This window comes from Topomyia yanbarensis, chromosome 2 (assembly GCF_030247195.1).
Source record: "Topomyia yanbarensis strain Yona2022 chromosome 2, ASM3024719v1, whole genome shotgun sequence".
NCBI lineage: Eukaryota > Metazoa > Arthropoda > Insecta > Diptera > Culicidae > Topomyia > Topomyia yanbarensis.
Window position 1 is genome coordinate 394,849,436 of NC_080671.1, and position 20,886 is coordinate 394,870,321.

Below are 20,886 nucleotides of genomic sequence, written 5' to 3' on the forward strand. Positions count from 1 at the left end.
ATTCAAAGCCCCAATGATGTCTTAATGCTAAACTTATTGCTAACAATCAAATCGTTAAAAATTTTTGATAAAAATAATAACAATACAGTGAAAAAAAACAACAATGAAGGAATCAGTCGAAATTAACGGGTCCGTTGAAGGTTCTGTATAATCGTAGACGTAGAGTTGGGCGAGACAAATTAAAGTCTAAAGCTGATGAAATTCCACATGTCAAACGCTTCTGATAGTGTCAAATAAAGATGGTCTAGCGTCTAAAGACTGTGAACACAATAACAAACGACAATAATAGGTTTGTTCCAGTACACGGAAGTCACTCCCTGTTGCTCTGGAGCAAAAAATTCTTGCTCCTTTTCACTCCGATTTGCTACCAGAAGAAGAAAAAGAAAAGAAGATAATACAGGAACGATTTTCTCCCTGTTTTCTCTGGAGTACTTCCAGTTTCTCCTGGTACTGTAACAAACTTCATATGTTCACACCGATATGCACTTAGCACTAGGGGCAGATCACTCTAAGAATGTATAACAAATTTGCATCAAATTAGAAAAAATCAAAGAGAATAGTGAAAGAGACGAAGAGTGAAAATCAGTCAAAACGGCAACACTCCCTTTATGATGATTTCAACACTAGAATTTTGGCAACCGCTTCTACAGGCAGCACTTTAAATGACTCCTATTATATTTTGAAAACAAACCGTATGTCGATCGATGGATTTGTTTATCAAACGATGTGCATTTCGAAACAAAGAGATGAAATAATTCTAAAGCTTATTTTTACTCATACATATACTCTAGAATGCACCTTACAATCACGATTGAACTAAATTTTGACGAAAATTCAAATTTCTTTTTTGATAGAAGTACAATACTTATCTCCTCCAACTCAGGCATGAGTAATGTTTATTTACATTGCACGATTGGTCTGCTCAATAAGGTATTTTTGGCTGCACACTATTCGTCTCTTTCCCTATTCTCTTTGGAAAAAATGAATTTAATTTCCATTTTTGCATCAGCTTGGCTCTCCCTCGCAGAAAAGTTTGTTTAACAAACGTCCTACGCTGATCCACTTTGTTCGACGTTTTGTTAAATGTAGGGCTAGTTTTTCTGTGGGGTTTTGACGTCTTACACGCAACGCAAACCACATTACAGGCAACGCAAAAACATTGCATGCAACGCAAAATACATTATGAATTTCTATTTTGATGGAAATAAATGCATTTGATTTCGCTGATTTTTAAAAATGCATCACAAGTGATCTGCCCCTAGACCTAGATGCCACATGTTTTTGTGAAATGTCTGTAGAAGAATAATTAAAATGTCTGTAAAAGTCTGTAGATGGTTGTGAAAAACCTATTTACACTAGGTTACTACTTCAAAAGTAGCTTGAAATTAGTAAACTATTGTGAAGAAATAACTCGTATTCTGATCAAATTATTCTAGTGCAATTTTGTTAAACACTGTTACACTTTTAAGGTTGCACAGAGAATGCGCAAAATTCGCAAACGAAAAAAGCAGTTTTTTTCCACACCGTATGTCAGATCTTCATAAAAATCAATCAGCAGTACTGTAACAACATTCTACATAAGCTGATTGATTTTATGAAGATCTGACATACGGTGTGGAAAAAACTGCTTTTTTCGTTTGCGAATTTTGCGCATTCTCTGTGCAACCTGAAAAGTCTGTAGATTTCTGATAACGTCTGGAGACCATCAAAAGTCTGTCAAATACAGACATGTCTGTAAATCTGGCATCGCTGTCTTGGACGCACTCGTGGTTCTACTTTATCGACCAAGTTATCTTCAGCTGCAGGGCTAGACGTCAAAAAAGCGTGATTTTCAGTTCTAAATAAGTTTGTTTTTCGATTTTCTGAAATTTATCAAGTTTGTAGCGTCGAATATTACTTTCTCGCTGAGCAATTATATTGAAAACACGATGCCTTCCGATCAGATCCAGTATTCAGAGAAGTACTACGACGACGTGTATGAATATCGCCACGTAATCCTTCCTTCGGATTTAGCACGAAACGTTCCAAAATCGCATTTAATGACCGAAACGGAATGGCGTAATCTAGGTGTTCAACAGTCGCCTGGCTGGGTGATGTATATGGTAAATACTAGTTTTATCACAGTATCAGGAGAAAGAATTACTCCTGAGCAACCCGAGAAATTGTTCTTATATTCATTCCTCTTATTTCTACTAGTAGTAGGAGTTAATTCAGTTTTCTCTGGATTAACAGCTAGAATTGAATAGTTTTAAAATTTTACAAACCTGAATCTATTGATTCTCCGTTTCCAGATGCACGCCCCGGAACCTCACATTCTACTTTTTCGACGACCACGAACGGATGTACCCAAGAAGCCGACCAACGCTGGTGCTGGTGCAGGTAACGAACAGGGTTCCTCCAAATTAGCGGTGTAATGCTCGAGCATATAGAATGCCTTGCAAACATCCGTGATCCAATACAGAGACTAAGTACGTTCTTAACTAGTTATTAAGATCTGAAGATTTATATTTCCTACAAGATGCTTTGTAAATTTCCTGAATTTCTTTCAAAGAGAAAATGTTGGTTTTTGTTTTGTTGTAAAATAAAATTTCATTTTATTTAAAACAATGTATATTGACTGACCATAGTAATCCGAAGCGCAAACCTATAAATAGAAAAAAGGGTTTATGGTGTTTTCATAACTGCAGACTCTAGACTCATTATCATACATCATGACATTATGGTGTTTAAATTATACTTCGAGACATCAGGGGCTCTATTGTCAATCAAAGTATTATACGAATCGTGGATGTTGAGTTTTGCCATTACATTGCAGATAATTTTTCAAACTTACCTTTCATTGCAAAACTGATGCACTGTAACATTTTTATCCAATGCAATATACCATCTGTGTATGAATTCCATTGCATTCCCCACTACCGAACTGCTGGAATGGCAGGAAAACCTGTAACGAAAGATCATCAGAATGCATTATTTGACTTCAAAAATTTGACATGGTTCAAGCGTGAAATTTTGAATCCGTATTGTTAGAAGAATTTATCGAAGCACATCATAAACACGGACCAAAATTATTAAATCATGTTTAGTTTCTTGTTCAAATAATAAGGAGAAAACTTAAACCTTACCTTTCGTTTCGTTTTCTACTTATTAGAAGTAGACGAGGGTATTCCAGGCTAGCCAACCTTTTGCTGTCTCAGGAGCCTGCGGAATATTTATGAAAAAATAATGATTCTAGCTGATTTATGCTGTGGGTAAGTATTCTAAATATAGTATAAGTGACAATACAGTGGCGTAGCCAAGGGGGGGTTTTGGGGGTTAAAACCCCCTCCAAACCAAAATATTTGAATTGAAAAAAAAGTTTGATGCTAGTTTATTTAAATATTCAAATAATAATTTTGGAAGTTTATTATATGTTCATTACATTGAGAACCTAATGTTTTAACCGTTATGGGGACTTTTTGTAAATTGTGAGAATGGGATCTTGTAACTAATATTTTAGTGAGGATCCTATAGTTGATAAATCATGTAAATATCAAGCAAAATAGCTCAATGAAAACGCCTACATAGAAACTGATGAAAAATGGATTTTTACGCTTGTCTATAACAGGTCAGAATCGGTTTTTATGTGCATTTGATTTTTTTGGGTTATCGCTTATATAAAGTGCCATTAGCTAAGATTAGTAATCAAAAAATTGAAAATTTGTCACGTTTTTCGCTATTTATGATGTATATTTGGGTATCGAATTGAATGGCGCCAAGATTCCATAATTTGGAAACCATCAGCTTTTAGAGGTTTAGTATTTAGCAGCATAATTTTGTTGATTATTTCTTCCAGTTGCATGCATTACTAATTCCAATCAAATTCAGTTCGCGACTTACTGTCTTCAGCAAAGTTTTCAAGAATGTTATTGCAAATAGTTTGGTTGAAGATATGAATGCAACCCGTATTTGTGCATTATAGCCCATATAGCACCACGAATTCCCTTACTAACGGTTATAGGCGGCAACAAAAAAAAATGGGAGAACACCTTGTAGATGACGTTTACTATCCTAGTATGCAAAAGTGACTTCAACGCCACTTTGGTCAAATTTAACTTTTTCGTATTTTTAAGTTCACTGCGAAAATTCGCATCTTTCAGTGCAAACGACTTCAAATAAAAATTAAAAATAATCTTCAAAAGCACCCAGTGGAGTTGTCTAGCCAATTCCTCTACTCTGTGTTTAAGTAGCTCACGTGACAGTTGATCATTGCCAGCGTTTCAACCGTCCTATTTTTCATGAATCTTAGGTAGATCAGGAATCTGTCGTCGACTGCGCGCGTCTCCAAGCTGATTCTTGCAATACTCTTGTCGTCTACTGCTTCTCTATTTAGGTGTTCGTCAAAATATACTTATCAATCGTGAAAATTCCTGCACATTATTTATAAGGTGTACAGGCTATCCTGTGCGATAACCGGATTATACAATGCCCCCGGCCTATCAGGATGTTTATGTCACCGATGACGAGCTTAACATTCCGCCATAGGCAGCTATCATAGGCATGCTTCAACTGCGCATAAAATGAATCTTTCTCGGCTTCGTAAGGTCAGTGCACATTGATAATGCTCTAGTCGAAGAAATGGCCTTTGATCCACACTACACACATCCTTTCGCTGATCGCCTGCCACTTGATCACGCGTTGGCGCATTTTGCCCAGCTCTTATGCCGTCGCTTGATCCCCGCATTTCCACACCTTCTGCCCCGTTTAGCAAAGCTCCTCCAATGCTACGGTTTCGAAGTTGCGAGTTTTCAGCTCATCCTTTTCTCGTTGATTGTTAGTAAAGTGGTGTTTTGGGCCACTCGTTGAACTTGACCTAACCTGTCTCGTAGTCCGAGACCCAACATAACTGACACCTGCGACAGGTATTTAGTTCTGCTTACAATTGGGTTATAGCGCTCATGCCCGCTCACACCATCCCATTTCGTTACTGCTACTGCAGAACACGGTAGTACCCAGTCGATCGCGGCCTATAGATTAAATGTCATCAATAGACCCACCAACATTTTTGAAAAATCTATGATTTTCGTCAAAAACCCCCTCCAAACCAAATTTCTGGCTACGCCACTGTGACAATAATTATATATAAACCAAAATCTTACCATTTCGAGTCTTGGCTTCGTTAGATGCATGCTCTGTCGATAAGTTCTGCTGACAAGAATATCAATGAAATATTCTTAAATAACACACGATGGCCGAAGATTTTCTTGGTATCTAGTGTACAGATACTGACATCAATCACCGTTTGTGCAACCTGTGAAAAAATGGATGATTGTTAAATTAATGATACTCATCATATACTATCGTAACTTCTCAAGAGACAATTGATTTTACCAATAAAAATTATTTTAATGAGAAAAACATATTTTCATGATTACCTTGCTAGGGGACTTCCTGGGAAATACATTCCTTTGATTGGCCTGCAACTAATCAAATATCTATTAGAACATAATTTGGAAACGATTAAATTTTAAATTAGTAGGTTACAATAACATTGGACAACCGACTTGGCCGTATTTGATTTGCCGCCGATTCTGAGTAAGTTATACATCAAAGTTGCAGCAAATCAAAGTCATATTTCGAAGTAAGTATAAAATTATGAACTTACTTTGATTTCAGTTTATATTCGTGAAACACGATATCAAATTTTGTTCTTATAGTGCTGTGTTCATATACTTTTTTGATTTTAATGAAATATATTTTCCATTGTATTTTCAATTTGCTCTCTCTGCCAGGTTTTCCTCTTTTTATTTCGATTATAGAGGTTTTGTCGAAGCTCTATGTGCGGGGTTGAGAATCTAACCCAGGTGAGCTGCGTACAATCGATTTACCAACTACGATATGATCGCACCCTATATAGTTTTATCACAGACAAACAGACATAACACATTGAGCAAAAAGACAAAATTTCTATCGATATTTATAAAATTCTTTTTACTTGCCACTACCGCTACCTATCGTCATTCCTGCTCAACTTCTTTACTCACCTCGTCGAAGATAGCGACGCTGGTCGTCGTTGTCAGGTAAAAGTTTCATAGTGAAAGTTTGTTTGTTTAAAAGCTATCGATATGTTGGGCCTAATCATCACAAAGAGAATCTTTTTATACGTAAAGGTTCACTTCCGAAAATATATTTTACGATTGGCGCGGCAATGCTATACCATCGAATCTATAATTTAATTTGAGTGGAAAGTAAACTTGTTCCCATTGCTAAGTTTTTCATTATCGCGTTGCATTCCCGCCTGAAGCCAACATGTCAAGTGCTGTTAAATATCATCTCTAACTAGACCAATATATTGTAATTTTTATCCGCCTCGCATAATTCTGGACTTAAATTGCCAGAAAGCATAATTTTTCCAACGAGGCGATGTTTGCAATGATCAGGAAGATGGCTTTACTGTTCGCAAGTTAAAAGTACTTATTAAACTGAAACAATTATAATTTATCTGTACTTTAAAATCTGCTGCAAGTGTCAAACAAAAAATAATCAGGGATTGAACAATAACGTATGTGTCTTTCTTCAGTTCTTAATCTTCGTTTTTTAGACTAGATGTAGGGTAGGGTCCTCAAAAAAATATACTTACATCTGACGGGAAAGACGTTTGGGAATTTAATTAAGTTATGTTAATTGCTTTTTATTTATGATTAAATTGAGAGTTATACAAAGAAATAACAAATAAAACTAAATAAACTAAACTCCGTTGCAGTTCGATAATCTTGTTTTGCATTTACAAAAAAATCCTTCTTGCCATCGTGTATTGAACCACGTTTTTGAAAATATTAGTTTTACATGCTTTATCTGCAGAACGTTCTGAATTAAATCTAGGTTCTCCATCTCATCCAGGTTTCCAGCAGCATCTATCACCATTCCCTATGCTTTGCCCTAAATCCAAAATTTCCCATCGACTGGAAGTGATCGGCACACAATAGGCTATTTTTTATCTATTGGATTTTTTCGAGATTGATCATTCCATCAGTTTGTCCAAAGTACACAAATGAAAACAAATCTATTGCATTATTGAACATTTGAAAAACTATTTACATATTACATGGAAGAAGCGCTTGGAAACCGGCAAACGATTTTCTGATTGTTACACTTTTTCTATTTTGACAACACAAACTCCGGACACCGGAGACCCATTTTTACAGCTATTTACCCGACTTCTAGGCGCGAACTTCTAAGAATGCACACTAACGCCACCACTCAAAGTGTGGCGTTCCTGCACACTAACATATGCATAAAATTATTGTTTTCAACATGAGCGATGGTGAATTTCAGAGTGTTATGTCAGTTTGTCTGTGGTTTTATGTCTGATGCCATACCTAAGACAATTTTTGTGTTTTTGATTATTCGTTCCTGAGTTTTGAATTCATAAAACAAAAAGCATTTCATAGACATACAACGGATGCAGAAAGAGCGAAACGAATTATCGTCTAGTTAGGTATAGTGTAAGAAGATAGGTAAACGATAATTCGCCAATGTGCTGAATGGAATGGCTTATTTTTCGCTCGTAAATCATTGCACGAATATGAAAACTTGTGAAACGTGATTAGTAACCACTATTCGTTATGCACTCATGGAATTAGTTTAATTCATAAACAACGTCTTTATTATCACATTAATATTTATATTATACATTTCATACATAATTGGAGAATACAGCAGTTGGTATTGGTTCTGCGAAGGAGTAAAGCATGGGGGACGTTGGCTGGTCAAATAACGAAGACCTAGCACCGAGATATCCAGCATGATGCTCGATGTTTTGGTAATCCTTGTCATAAACGCAATGATTTTTCTCGGTACGCCTAATACTAAAGAGATTAGCGTCTAAGGTATAGTGGCTGGGCATGAGCCTGGATATCGCGCGAATGAAATACAGGTCGGACTCGATTATCCGGGGATTTCAAAAAAATCTCACCCCAGATAATCGAATCAAACTTTTTTGCGTTATTTTATGAATTTAAGATTAATTCGTGGTGAAATTGGCAATAAAATGGTCAGGATAAACTTTCCTATTATGGTAAATGTAAATGTACCTATTTTGGCCCTAGTCGATTTTTCAGACTTGTATCACACCCTGAAGACTTGTATTTTCAGTTAGTTTTCATTTATTATTAATATTGGTAACGAGTTAACGGTATGTATCAGTTGTTTAAAGCTATTTGTGTAAGAATTCTAAGATAAACTTTTTAATAAGGTGTGTCTTTTGCAATACAGGTCAAACTCGATTACACGGGGCTTCGATTTTCCAAGGTAAATGATTCGATTACTCGAATACCAGAAAAAATAAAGTTAGTAAGTAAACTGTTTAATTTACGTGGTGGTGTTACATACCATAGGTAACATGTCTCTTAACACTCATTCTAGTTAGAAGAGTGCGTGTTGCGCCCCCACAAAGAGATCCTTGTTCTTGTCCTTGTAACATCATTTAGTTGACCAATGTTGTACCGGAATGTCAGGTAATAACTACGCGTGTAGTCTTCCCAAACTCTCCCTCCCAAACTTATCACTAGTGAAGGACTACTGGGTACGTAGATTATGGGTTCCCGACCGTCTCAGCGAGAAGTACTGCTGGCGCCCTCTTTACATAGCCTACCATCCATCTTTGCTTGAGCTACCCAAGAATTGAAATCACCTCCAGTGACGGCCGGGTCTCTTGGCAGAATCTCGTTAACCATTTCTAGACTAACGTTTTTCTACCAAAACTATTTTTCCTTAGAACTGTTGGCGTCAAGAAACACGAAAAACCTGGTTTAATAAAGAGAGGTGCTTCTTTTGCAGTGCTAGAAGCTGCTCAATATTTACCTTCCGATCTAGTTCTATTGCATGAAAAAGGTAATTGAGGAAAATCTAAGTTAGAAAGTTTTATCAATTTTCAACAATATTGCCAGGCTAAGAAAATTTATTGTTATTGTTATTTATCAGTGTGCAATCGGGCTGTCTCAACAACCTATTTCTGCAACCTATGTGCATTAACTGTACACCTATCGTCTATCCGTTGCACTTGACAGTGTGTGCAGTGCTTTATGGTCACACCTACGACCGCGCACCCGGCTTCCCATGAGCGTTTTGGCGGCTCAGAGGTGTCCTTCCATGTTGCTTAGGGATACATTGGTCCTATACACATCCATGCATACAGGCATACATACGGGCTTACATTCATACAAACTATTTGGCGCAAGTTTAGAGCGTGTAACGTCGTGTCATCTAGTCTGTCATCCTATGGAAAATCATCCTACCATCGCCTTGAGGTCAACGTCATATTGGCAAATTTCGCATTGAATCCGCTTCTGTCTCTTCCTAATCTCCTTTTTGTCTCCTAGGTCCGAGGCGGATCAATCGACTATTAATTGAAACGGTAAACATATTATCAGTATTATTAGTCCTTACTCGCGAATACTTTTCCTACAACTGTGCTGCTTCTTCTCTATCTTATAACATAACTCGATTATCCCTGTTCTAGTCAATATACATATTCATTACATTATGGACCAGGCAAACCCTTACTTTTTCTATTATTATTATCCTGAGTAGCTATACCAGTGAAGGTATTGTAGAATTTCGTTAAAAGAATCTCTGCCAATAAAGGCGTAAGCAATATTTATCCACATAAAGTTTGCTCGAAACGAATGTCCGCCTGGTTCGATTCGAACAGACCACACCGACCCGAAAGGGTTGCTTATCATTTCTGAGAGCCGGTGTGCTTGATCGAGTTTAATAATCATAAGAACAAGTTCTGAATAATTAACTATCTCTTAGGTGCCAGTCCTGCACTCCTTTCCTGAACTAGCCTCATACTCACCATCAAAAGAGTCGACAACTAGTAGGATCCACATGTCCCCCACCCAAGCGAATTGATCAACTTGCAAGTAGGAGCACATATCTACCAACCAGCCAAGAAGACTTCCGAATCAATGAGAATGGACCATGCCAGTCGAAGGCCACAGGCGCAGCGCCCTCTCCTACAGTGTCATTGTCATTTCTCAGCCCACCCCCTGGCAGACATTCATCCGCCCATCTAGACTATGTCAAGATGAAAACCTACAAAGCCTAACTGTTCGTATGTGCTAGTCCGTATAGATTTTGGTTTGCTGAAACGAAACAAGAAAAGCAAAATAATTGTGATTAGTATCGTAGTTATAATAAATAGATAAACGATACATCCTCTGTTGTCCGTTCCCTTGTTCGTAGTCATCCCTCCTGTTCCTGGTCTGTTTGGGCCACTGGTTTTCCGTTTCCTGGGCCGTAACGCTCGATCGATTTAGACATCATAGCGGGAGAAACAAATGAAAAGACAAAACAAAACAAAATGAAAATAAATGGACGTCTGCTATCTGTGCCTAAATTGATGTTGCTTTTCAGTTTTGCACGACCCAGGGGGGACTTGGCCTTGATGCTCTGTCACCGATGTTACGTGATATTCGTTATGGAATATTCGTTGTGTGGGGGCCATTCATAAGCAATATTGTTCGTTTTTTTTATCCCTGATCCGCTGATACGTCTAAAATTCATTTTTAGTTTTTAACTCATTACGTGATGCTCTTCCCCTATTGTCAATATCCAACATCATTTATGAATGGTCCCCTGGTGATATATTTAGAGCAGACAATCCAATGAAAAATAGGATTGACAAGATTTTAGTGCGCTGTTGGCGCCTTGTGTCACATCTTCATGTTTGTTATTCATACTAACAATACCAAAGCATGCGATGTGATGACCGGAAGATTAGAGAAGCAACTCCTCCCCTTCCCCCCCCCTTCAACAATATTGCCAGGCTAAGAAAATATTCCAAAATTTCATTTTACCCATTAACAAAAACTATCCCTGGCAGCACTGCTTCAGCGGAACCTAATCAGATTAATATAATAACTTCTGTTCTACTGATAATATTTATAGCTTATAATGCTCAAATGAAAGATCTTCATCGATTTTATTAGCCTTACTTGTCGTTGTATAAACCAAAAGTTATAGTCATTTAGAAACGTGGTTGTTTACCAACAAGAGGGCATGAGGGGGTTAAAGATGCCATTGGAATTCTGAGCTGGAATCAATTGTTGAAGGGGATGATAGGAGAAGAGCAAGATTGTGTTAAAGTCTACTGGAACTCAGAGCAGGATATTTACACTGGATTTCAATGAAAATAGGACCATGATTCTATTAGTATCTAGAATAAATCAATCTTCAGCAGAATTCTATCTTGAGAAGGATTCCATCAGACATTTACAGGGCCGTAGATAGGAAATATGGGCCCGGGGGGTCCAACGTATGGGCCCCCACCGCTGTATATTGCCCGTGCATCATAAAGTTAAAGTTTGAAATCCATTGTACTTACTGATATTATGTACCTATTTTACACTGAAATTATATTGTTATGTACTAGTTTTTTGCTCTAGTTGTTCGTAGTGCCAATGGCGGTAAAAACGGAGGCCTGGTAATACTCTATAGTATTTTGAATACGTCTTCATACGTTTTGGTGACTTTGAAGCGGAATTTTTCATCAATAGTATTAGTAAAAATAAAGAAATGGAAAGATTAAAAATGTAGTACATCATTGCAAAAATTATAAACATTATCTAAACAAAAAAAAAATTCAAAAATTCCCTTTGTTCAATTGTACAAAAAACAAAATAAAGGAAAAACTTTATATTGAAAGCGTGTACAGAAAAACTAAAAATCGCAAAATCAACCACATAAACAAATTAAAGTCAATTGTCAAAAAATGTATAATCGAAAACAAAAACCAAAACAAAACCGGTAAGAATCGATAAAAGAAAACAAGAAACTAGACAATCAAATTACAAAGATTAAAAAAGTCGAACATTGTTCAACAAATGGTGAAAATTATAAAAAAAAATCGGCAGATGTTGAAAAATTTTGAGAATCAACGGAAATGAAAAAAAACAACTAAAAAATACGAACATTGATATAAAATAAAAATGCATAAAACTGAAAAGTTCGAAAATAATAAAATATATTCAACATTAAAAACAGGAAATATTAGTGAATAATGCGTTAAGAATGCATAAAAGTAGTGAAATAGATATAAAAGACAAAAATAAAATAAACATGAAGAGAAATTAAAAAAATGAATTGAGCAAAAGCGGACAAAATGGAAAATAAAAATAGTATAAAACTAAAATGGTATACCATAGAAACACACAAAATTGAAAAAATAGATTAGATTATTTAAAGAATGGAAAACAACATTAGAAGTGAAACTTGACAGAGATTCAAACAACAGCCTAAATGTAAAACGGAGAAAAAATGCGCATAATGGCAAAAAAATAAATCTAATGTTTTCTAGAAAAATAAAAAAATATGAAAAAGCAAACCTACTGGAAAATGGCCAACAGAAAAAAACACTTTCAAAATAGGTTATATGGAAAAATGAAGAATAACAAAAATGAACAAAATGAAAGATTAAGGAACATGCGTAAAAAATTGAAAAATCATACTAAATTAGCAATGAGAAAAATAAAACTACGGAAAACAGAAAGCTAAAAACTAGAAAACATGTACCAAAATACGAGAAATGTAGATAAAGGGACAATGAGACATTTTAGAATGATAAAATGCAAAAATACATAGAGAAAAAAGAAAATGGGAATGATAAGAATGAATAGAACTAATAGACTAATTTTAAAAGTTGGATAGAATGACAAATGAAACAAATGAAAAAGCAGGGTATTAAAATATGAAACAACAGAAAAAAATAAAATAGAATGGAAAAATTGCAAAAAAAAAAATGGAAAAACTCAGCAATGACTAAAAATTAAGGTGAGTGGTATGGATAAAAATGTAAAAATAAACAGCGTGAAAAGCAGGATCAAATAAAAATATGGTAACAATGGAAATAGATAAAAAGCAGAATGTTGAAATTGCAGATATACCACGACTTGCAGCCTTCATCAGTGTTTGTATCAATATGCGAGACATCAAAAAAGAAAAGTGTTTAATATAACATTTAGGCAGTACTTCACATCCTTGAATATCTGCAAAAAATCAAAAAGCACCAGCCAAGTGAACTGTGCTCTGCTCTACAGTAAACAAACGCGGAGCGTAAAATCACACTTCAGTGTCTTTCAAGAATCTTTGTGAGGAGCATATAATCCGTTGATCCATTGAAGTGAAGGTCCTGTGGGGTAAAGTGAATCTGAACCCAAATGGTGGTGAGCACTTTTTAAATATATTGGCCTACGCCGAGAGGGGTCCTACTTATCGATTAGGGTCTGCAACCCGAGAATGATGATGTTTATGATGACTGTGTGCTAGACGATTTATAAAATGATGCTGAGAGTTCCTGTTGAAGAAAAAATTACAAAATAATCCACTGGATTCAACCAGGCGAAATCCGAATTACATGAACAAAGACCCGGAATTTGCCTAAAAAAACCGGTGTGGCAACCCTAAATAGAAGGTTGAGAAGTTTTCTCTTTCTTTCTAATTACTTTTGATAATTACCCAGCAGTTGCGAAGACATGACAATAGATAAAAAAATCGATTTCATATTGACGAAATTTGAAGACAACCTCATGACTTCTAATCAAATCATTATTTTTTACCCCTAGCAAGTCTGATCTAATTTTTTTTCGATTTTAGAAATTTTAATCTTAGGGCCATTCACTTCTTCATTCAAGTTAGAAAATTTTCTTTAAAAAATTCTCCATTCCAATGTGCGAGGTTAGGAATCGAACCCAGATGAGCTGCGTACATGGCAGTCGATGTACCAACTACGCTATGCCCGCCCTGATCTGATATTCTAATTGGGTACAAATACATATATTTGATATCCAATATGCTGTTGTTTTTAAAATCATACACAAGATATTGAATTTTTTTGAAAGTATTGGCCAAAATTTTAGTTTTCGTTAAAAATCCGGGCCTCCTTCAAAACTCCGGACCCGGGAGGAAACACCCCGTTCCCACCCCTCTCGGCGGCCCTGGACATTTAAGAAGCTTTACTCTAGAATCCTGCATCAAAATTCAGAGAAAAAAACGTAGAAATACGGATAAAAATTCAATCGAAAATCTAAAATAGATTCCATTGGGATGCTAAGAAACTTCGATCAGAATGCTGGAAAGTATCCGAACAGAATCCTGAGAAGCATGTCATCCTCATCCCAAGAGATAGCCAGAAACCAACTAAGCAATGTAGGTATAATGACATTTTATGTGTCCTGCAGTAACTGATATGTGCATCACGAGAAAAAATGTACTTTTAGTGTAAAATTAAAAAATTGCATTTGGCAATACTGGCGCTAAAAACTTTTTTTTTGGATTCCTTGAACAAATATTTCAAAAAATTATCTCGCTGATTTATTCTAATGCAAACAGTATCACAGATATATTCCGAAGAAAAAAAAATTTAAGCAATTTGTTAAAATTAAGAGTGTTCCCATGGACTGAAAGGCTGTTCAAAAGACACAACAATTTAGGTTATTATATATTGGCTCTAAATGAACAATTTCTTCGAAACTGGTTTGAATCCATGAAGGTCGATTCCAAGTTTTGGTTTGTTTAGGTTAATTTGCGCGAAATAGCTCGTATATAAGCTATTTTTGAGGTAGGTTAAAATTTGAGAGGAGGTTATTTCTAGACCTCCCAATTGCCCGAAAAAATGTTCTATTGACTGCAATAATCGAATTAGCACTATAATAAGACATTATAGTTGAAATTTGATATTTTTTCAAAACACCCGGATAATCGAATCATTTTCCCCGGATAATCGAGTCCGACCTGTACTCCAACCACAGACTAACAGACATAACACTATGAGGGAATTCCCTCAAAAAACATCGATCCGACAGTTTTCCCAGAACACTAGCTCCACCTTTTATTCACAGTCCCAAACACTCATTTGCTGGTGGGTTACCCCTCAGGTTTAAGAACAATTTTTCACTAGTGGTCTATTCCCCATACGCTTGCTCATATGTCAGTGGCGCCATAATTGCAAATGTGGCCACAGTCCCAACTACAAATATATTTAAAATGACCGTTAAAGCGGACGAAACATTGTTTTCGAGTGTTATGTCTGTTAGTCTGTGCTCCAACTCCACAAGATCCACCTGAAGAAAGGAAGACATTTTAGACCCAGGCAATATTTGGTATTATCTACCTGGTTTACTTTTTCTTCCATCTGTTCATTATACTCTTTTTGATCTGATTTGATTGATTTACGGATGCCTTCGGTTAAGTTTATCAACCATTTTATATTATAGGATGATGAAGGAATTTCAGCATGAACTGTGATAAAGTAGGAACCTTCAAGTTATCTTCAAATTGAAGAGCAGTTGGACGTTATTCAAGCAGTGTTCTTGCAATAAATTTACACTAAAATTTCAAGTAATAATTAATTTCAGTTTCCAACAAACAATGATACAGTAAAGTAGCATTAAATGTTAAATGCGTGGAACAAAATGATTTGTTAAACAACATTCAAAAATAAAAATCAATACATAACCAACTCTAGTTACTGTAAAAGTCTTGTTGTGGTACTATAGTATAACATTGTACTTCACTGCAAATGGTTATTATTGTTCTGTCACAGTGACATGGTTTTGTTACTGTTCTATTCGAGTGTCAAGTTCATCGAAAAAAAATCCGTTTAAAATAACCTGAGTCCTGCGTTGGCTCGAATTCTTTGAATAAATTTAAACACGTTATTCACTGATTAAATAGCATTGAATAAATCATATGAAATAACGTTTGAAAAGGTTTTCGCTGGGATGCTCCGTTTGCCACGATAAAATTGCTAAATTTTTCATTCAGTATGAATTTATTTTTGATCAAAGTCACTCAAAGTTACAGCAAAGATTCCGGTTGCCAGAAAAAAAAGTCTGTATTCTACGCAGTGTTGCGCATTTCTCTGTACGGGACTCTATATTGTATACAGACTCTAGTTTGGTTTTGTTATCGTTATTGGTATCTTTACGTAGAAAATATATGTAGGGAGCGCTACATGCTTGGGGTGGATCAGATCAGTAGCAAATTTATGTAATTTTTGCATTTTTAAGAAAATTGGCCTTAGTTGTATAAAAAAAATTAAAGTGAAGCGGAAGAAAACTAATATCCTTCAAGATGGTAATAGATTTATTATGCAAAACAGGGATAATATAGCATGTTTTTAAATTTTTCTTTCTGAACCGGTATAAAAACACTTCGTAGAAAGTTGTGTACACTGAAAAAAATCCAAACGTTAATTCTATTTGCTTCAAACCGCTTAAAATTCATATGAAGAAGAAATGCTATTGTTATTACGCGCACACATACCTTCTATGTGTCAACTGTATAAACTATGTATGCACACACATAAGTTATTTGTGCATATTGTTATAGAATGGGGTTTTATGTGCCTAATGATTATGAAATGTGAATGTAGAATTAATATTTTTTGTAAATGCGCACATTAGGTTTATGTGCCAGCAAATAGTGTCTATATGCCTCCGTTAATTGCAAAAATCTATGTGTAAAATCAATAGGCATAACGTTTACTTTTTTTTGAGTGTATGTTCGAAATGAGAGCTAATTCTTGCCAAAAGTGAATTTATACTGGTTATGCTTTGATTGGTTGTTTAAATATTCCTAACTCGGGCGGTTGTGTACCCTAACCTGGATGCACAATAAATACATTTTCGAAGATTTCTTATGTTTAACTTGAGTGTATCTATACTCGTGATTCGCTGGTTGGACACTTTTGACGTAGGACTTACGTCTTTCTTTACTATACTGGGTGTTATTTTAAAATTTTCAAAATGGGAGCGTTACGAACACTTTGAACCTTAATAACTTTTCTCCTGCTAAACGAAATGCCAATCTTGTTTCATTAATCGAAAGGAAAACTTTCAACGCTTCCTTTCGATACCTTGTTTGCTATGTAAAACTTGTTTAAATAGTTCAAAAACTACTTTTAATGCGAATCAACATTAATACTAGAAACTATAAATATGGGTGTCACAGTTTTTCTCAAAGCCAGACTTGTCTAAGCCATAGAGCAGAACACACCTACGTGTGCTGCTTATCGAGAAGCTGCATTCTGACCACCAATTGACTACTGCCCTATCGCTGCCAATCAGGAACTATCGTCGCTCTGCGCGAAATTCATCGCTCTCAGAAGTCGACAGAGCTACTAATCCGCAGGCTGCTCTTCCAGCCTCTGGTCCGTGAGATTGCGCAGGATTTCAAAACTGATCTACGCTTCCAGAACTCAGCCATAATAGCCCTTTAAGAAGCCAGCAAGGCCTACCTGGTTAAGTTGTTCGAGGATACCAATCTGTACGCTATGGGGCCATACACTAATTGTTTGTATGAATATTTTCCACATAGGGGGAGGGGGAGTTTCAAAATATCTTACAAATTCTTATCTGAGGGGGAGGGAGGGTTTGTTCTTTCTTACGTAATATCATAAAAAAGTATGAAAATGAAATCAATAAGAAAAATATTCTTCACAAGAATTATTTATTATTTGTGCCATGAACATTTTCTATATCAAACAAAATTAGCATATATTGTACATCATGGCCAAGGAAGGGTGGACCTGGAATTGAAGTGTTCTGCAACAACAGGATATGACTGTTAAATTAATTATGTAATTTTGTTTATTGTTGCCATTGTGAGGAGCGTCTTAATTGTCCATGGTGTTAGAGCAGTTACATCAATTTCTTGACGCTTGGTGGCACATTGGTCTGTTCGGGAACTGGGGTCACAGTATGCCTTACAAGTTGAGAAGTGCTGACACTCTTCGTGTTGATGGTCCAATATCCTTCTATTCATACTTTTTGTTCAAACCGCAAGGTATTCGGAAAATAAGCCGTGTGGTGTCCGGCGGGCTGAAATCTTTTTGCACTATTTCAGCCAAGAATAGAACCTCTGGGAACTGCTCCCATGTCGTAAGAGGCGACTAACAACATGCTAGAAGTTCCTAGGCCGAGGTATTGTTCCGTACCGAAGACTTAACCTGGGCGAACCTTAAGGTTCAGGGTTGTTAATCGATAATTAATCGTCATCGTCGACAACGTTAACCACCCGTCAACGTCATCGGAAACTCCGTTAACGATAATGTATCGTCGGATTCATCGTCATCGTCGATAATTCATCGGTGGTTATCGCGATACATTTTGCGTTACTTTCCCGTTTATTGGAGTTGAAGTTGATGCGGTTAAATTTCAATTGTTTAGAAATAAATAACTATTGAAGGACATGTTGTTGGCAGTTGAAAATGGATAGTTTGGACATTTTCTAAGGAAAGGGGGGGGGGGTCCGACGATGTGTATAAATCGAATTTTTTGTCAACTTTTCGGGAGTGTTTTATATTGAAGGGAGAGTTATTGGTAGTTGACAATCAATAGTTTTGGACATTTTTTTTTGTGACGACGGGAGGGTAGGGGGTCATGTCAGGCTATGTAGCTTTTTCAAAGGGGAATAACTAACATCGGTTTTTATTTAAAAAAATCACGGGGACAGGGGGGGGGAGAGTTACCGTCAAGCTACGTAATTACCAGGGGGTATTTAGAGGTTTGTGATGAAAAGCTACGATGGGGGAGGGGGCTGGTGGAAATTGCTCAAAAAATGCTACGTCATTTATGGATGATCCCTAATAAACTATGCTTTACAGGTCGCATCGCTTGCTTGGAGCGAATCCTAGACCCTATTTCCTTCCAAACTACCAACTCCGCGACACCTATGGAAGAGTCTGATGAACCTTCGGTATAAGATTCCTCATTTTATTCAAACGATCGCCGGGTAAAATCAGCACCGACACGATAGAAACCACGAATAAATTCGTCGCGTGATTGAATATTATTAAAAAATATAAGCAGTGCTCCTTATAGCCGGCTATCCGGAGTTCAAGTTGCTTATTTTGCTAATCGTATTAATACAACAAATGATAAATTTCCCAAATTCTCGGCAGCCGGCTGCCCAGAGCAATTATTACATGATAACGCTATTGGCACACTTACTAACAACTCTCCCCTTCCTGTGATACATGTGGAGATGCAGAGGATTCCTCGGTCTCTAGTAGCAACATGTATCGGACTAACATTCCTTCCTTTCCCAGAAGATCTGCATTCGGACGTAGCCGGCGTCGGTATTGATCAGCATGCAGGGATCGGAATAGATTGTACAATGTGGCTCATCATGTTATTCCCAAGCATGTTGTTCCAATCAACATTTTGCAACCTAATTTGGTTCTGGTCAATAACGGAGTAGCAACTACGGGCGATCTCTTATGCTTATGCTTATGCTTAAACCGCAAGGTATTCGGAAAATGTCCTGTCATGTGATTGTGACAGATCTTGTGGGCCGAATATTTCCAGAGTGTGAACTGTATTTTACTTCAAGAAAATTCGAAGATATTGGAGCTATGCGTACGATAATCATCGCAGTTGGAGCTCAGAATAAATTCATGCCAGAACAGGTTATAAATTCTTTTGAGCTCTGCATCACAAGAAAATAGATTCAAAGGACGTGGAATATAGCGAAGCAGATTATATGGACCAGATTGGCTTTTCTAAATATCACCCAATAGTTGTTGTACTAGGATGGAAATAAAATTACTACAGATGATTGCAGTTAAATTTTGTCATGAATTTTCTTGAAATAATTTTATAAGTATCGTTTTCGCTATCTTATTTAATGAATTAACAATATGATTTTTAATTACGAAAATCATGATAAGATCTTATGTAGGGGGGAGGGGGAGTTCGTCAAAATCTTACGAATTCTTATCTGGGGGGAGAGGGAGGTTGGAATGTTCTAAAAATGCCTTACGTAATTAGTGTACGGTCCCTATCCACATCAAGCGAGTGACCATCATGCCTACTGCCTAGCGGGAACCTAAATTCGGTGTATCCCCCAGAACAAAATAACAAACGGTCCACTGCACAGTGCACTATGCTGTATTTAGGAAGACAAAACTGTTTGCGCCTAAACCGTTGGTTTTAGATATATAGTATCTTCGGCAAACTTTCTTAGAACTTTCTTTCCGATTTTTTTTATATTAGTTGAATTAGGGTGGTCCTTGTGGTTAGGGTGTTCAAAGCATCAACTTCTTAGATATGTAAAATTCAGCTACATAATGTTCTACAAAGTTATAAATCAATCAAATTGAAGCAACTTTACTGAAGAAACTATGTGGCTATCTCTATTGGTTCATGAGCTATGATTTTTGCAATATTTAAGGTAGGGTGGCTCTTTAAAAATTGGTTTTCTATTAATATCTTTTTATGTGTTAATTTCTCGCTAATACTTTGTTCAAGAGGTTTTTAGAACTTTTGTAAATACACATTTTTGCCGAAGCGATGAAGTTTCTATCTCTTTTGTTTGCATAGTTACAGGCGATTTTCAAAACAAAAATGGTTTTTTTCAAAGCTATATATCTTCCAACATTGCAAATGGATTTTCAATCTTTTAATTTCATTTGAAAGATCGGAACTTTTCTAGTTTTTGGTGAAAAAACTGCGGAAGCGTTATTTCTGTACAATAAATAATTAATTTTTGAAAATGGTGTATTTTTCAACAAAAATCGTTCATAACTTTTCAAATAGACGAGATAATAACTTTGTTACATCAGCAAAAATATTCGCCATACAAAGTTCTAAAAGTGCTGCAAACAAAGTATTTACGATAAATCAATGTATGAAGTGACAAATAAGAAATAGTGATTTTAAGGGGTCACGTTTTCATCGCTCAATCTCTTATGGTAAAATCAACTGAAAAATAGTCATTGAGTGTGATAATACCGAATGTCATGGCAATTCTATTGGATTTGTAAACGTTTTTGAAAGAACAATCTACCGTACATCTAAATAGTACAGTGGATTTACAGTAGTGTTAGCTGCAAACTATCATTAA

The 20,886-nt window shown here is 36.2% G+C and overlaps 2 protein-coding genes across 3 annotated transcripts in view; one reads left to right on the forward strand and one right to left on the reverse strand.

The window, feature by feature from the left end:
• The first annotated feature begins 1,789 nt into the window (after window positions 1–1,789).
• LOC131684843 (cyclin-dependent kinases regulatory subunit-like) lies at window positions 1,790–2,611 on the forward strand. The gene is made up of 2 exons (XM_058968056.1): window positions 1,790–2,102; window positions 2,292–2,611. Exons 1-2 carry the CDS (start codon window positions 1,929–1,931, stop codon window positions 2,412–2,414), a joined length of 297 nt encoding a protein of 98 aa, XP_058824039.1. The 5' UTR covers window positions 1,790–1,928; the 3' UTR covers window positions 2,415–2,611.
• LOC131684840 (hrp65 protein-like) overlaps window positions 2,564–20,886 on the reverse strand; it is a 56,697-nt gene continuing 38,374 nt past the window's right edge. The window contains exons 6-10 of one of the 2 annotated variants that reach the window (XR_009304690.1): window positions 5,415–5,462; window positions 5,139–5,290; window positions 3,132–3,201; window positions 2,834–2,945; window positions 2,564–2,644 (exon numbers count right to left, since the gene is read on the reverse strand). The gene's annotated coding sequence lies outside the window, so the exon portion shown is untranslated. Of the gene's footprint in view, window positions 2,645–2,833; window positions 2,946–3,125; window positions 3,202–5,138; window positions 5,291–5,414; window positions 5,463–20,886 lie in introns of both variants that reach the window. The other variant, XR_009304688.1, reaches the window with a different exon arrangement.

Bases quoted from the DNA above. Each gene is read 5' to 3' on its own strand.
- LOC131684843 (XM_058968056.1), top strand. From the start codon at position 1,929: ATGCCTTCCGATCAGATCCAGTATTCAGAGAAGTACTACGACGACGTG. The intron at 2,103-2,291 runs GTAAATACTAGT...CTCCGTTTCCAG, and splicing joins CTGGCTGGGTGATGTATATG to ATGCACGCCCCGGAACCTCA.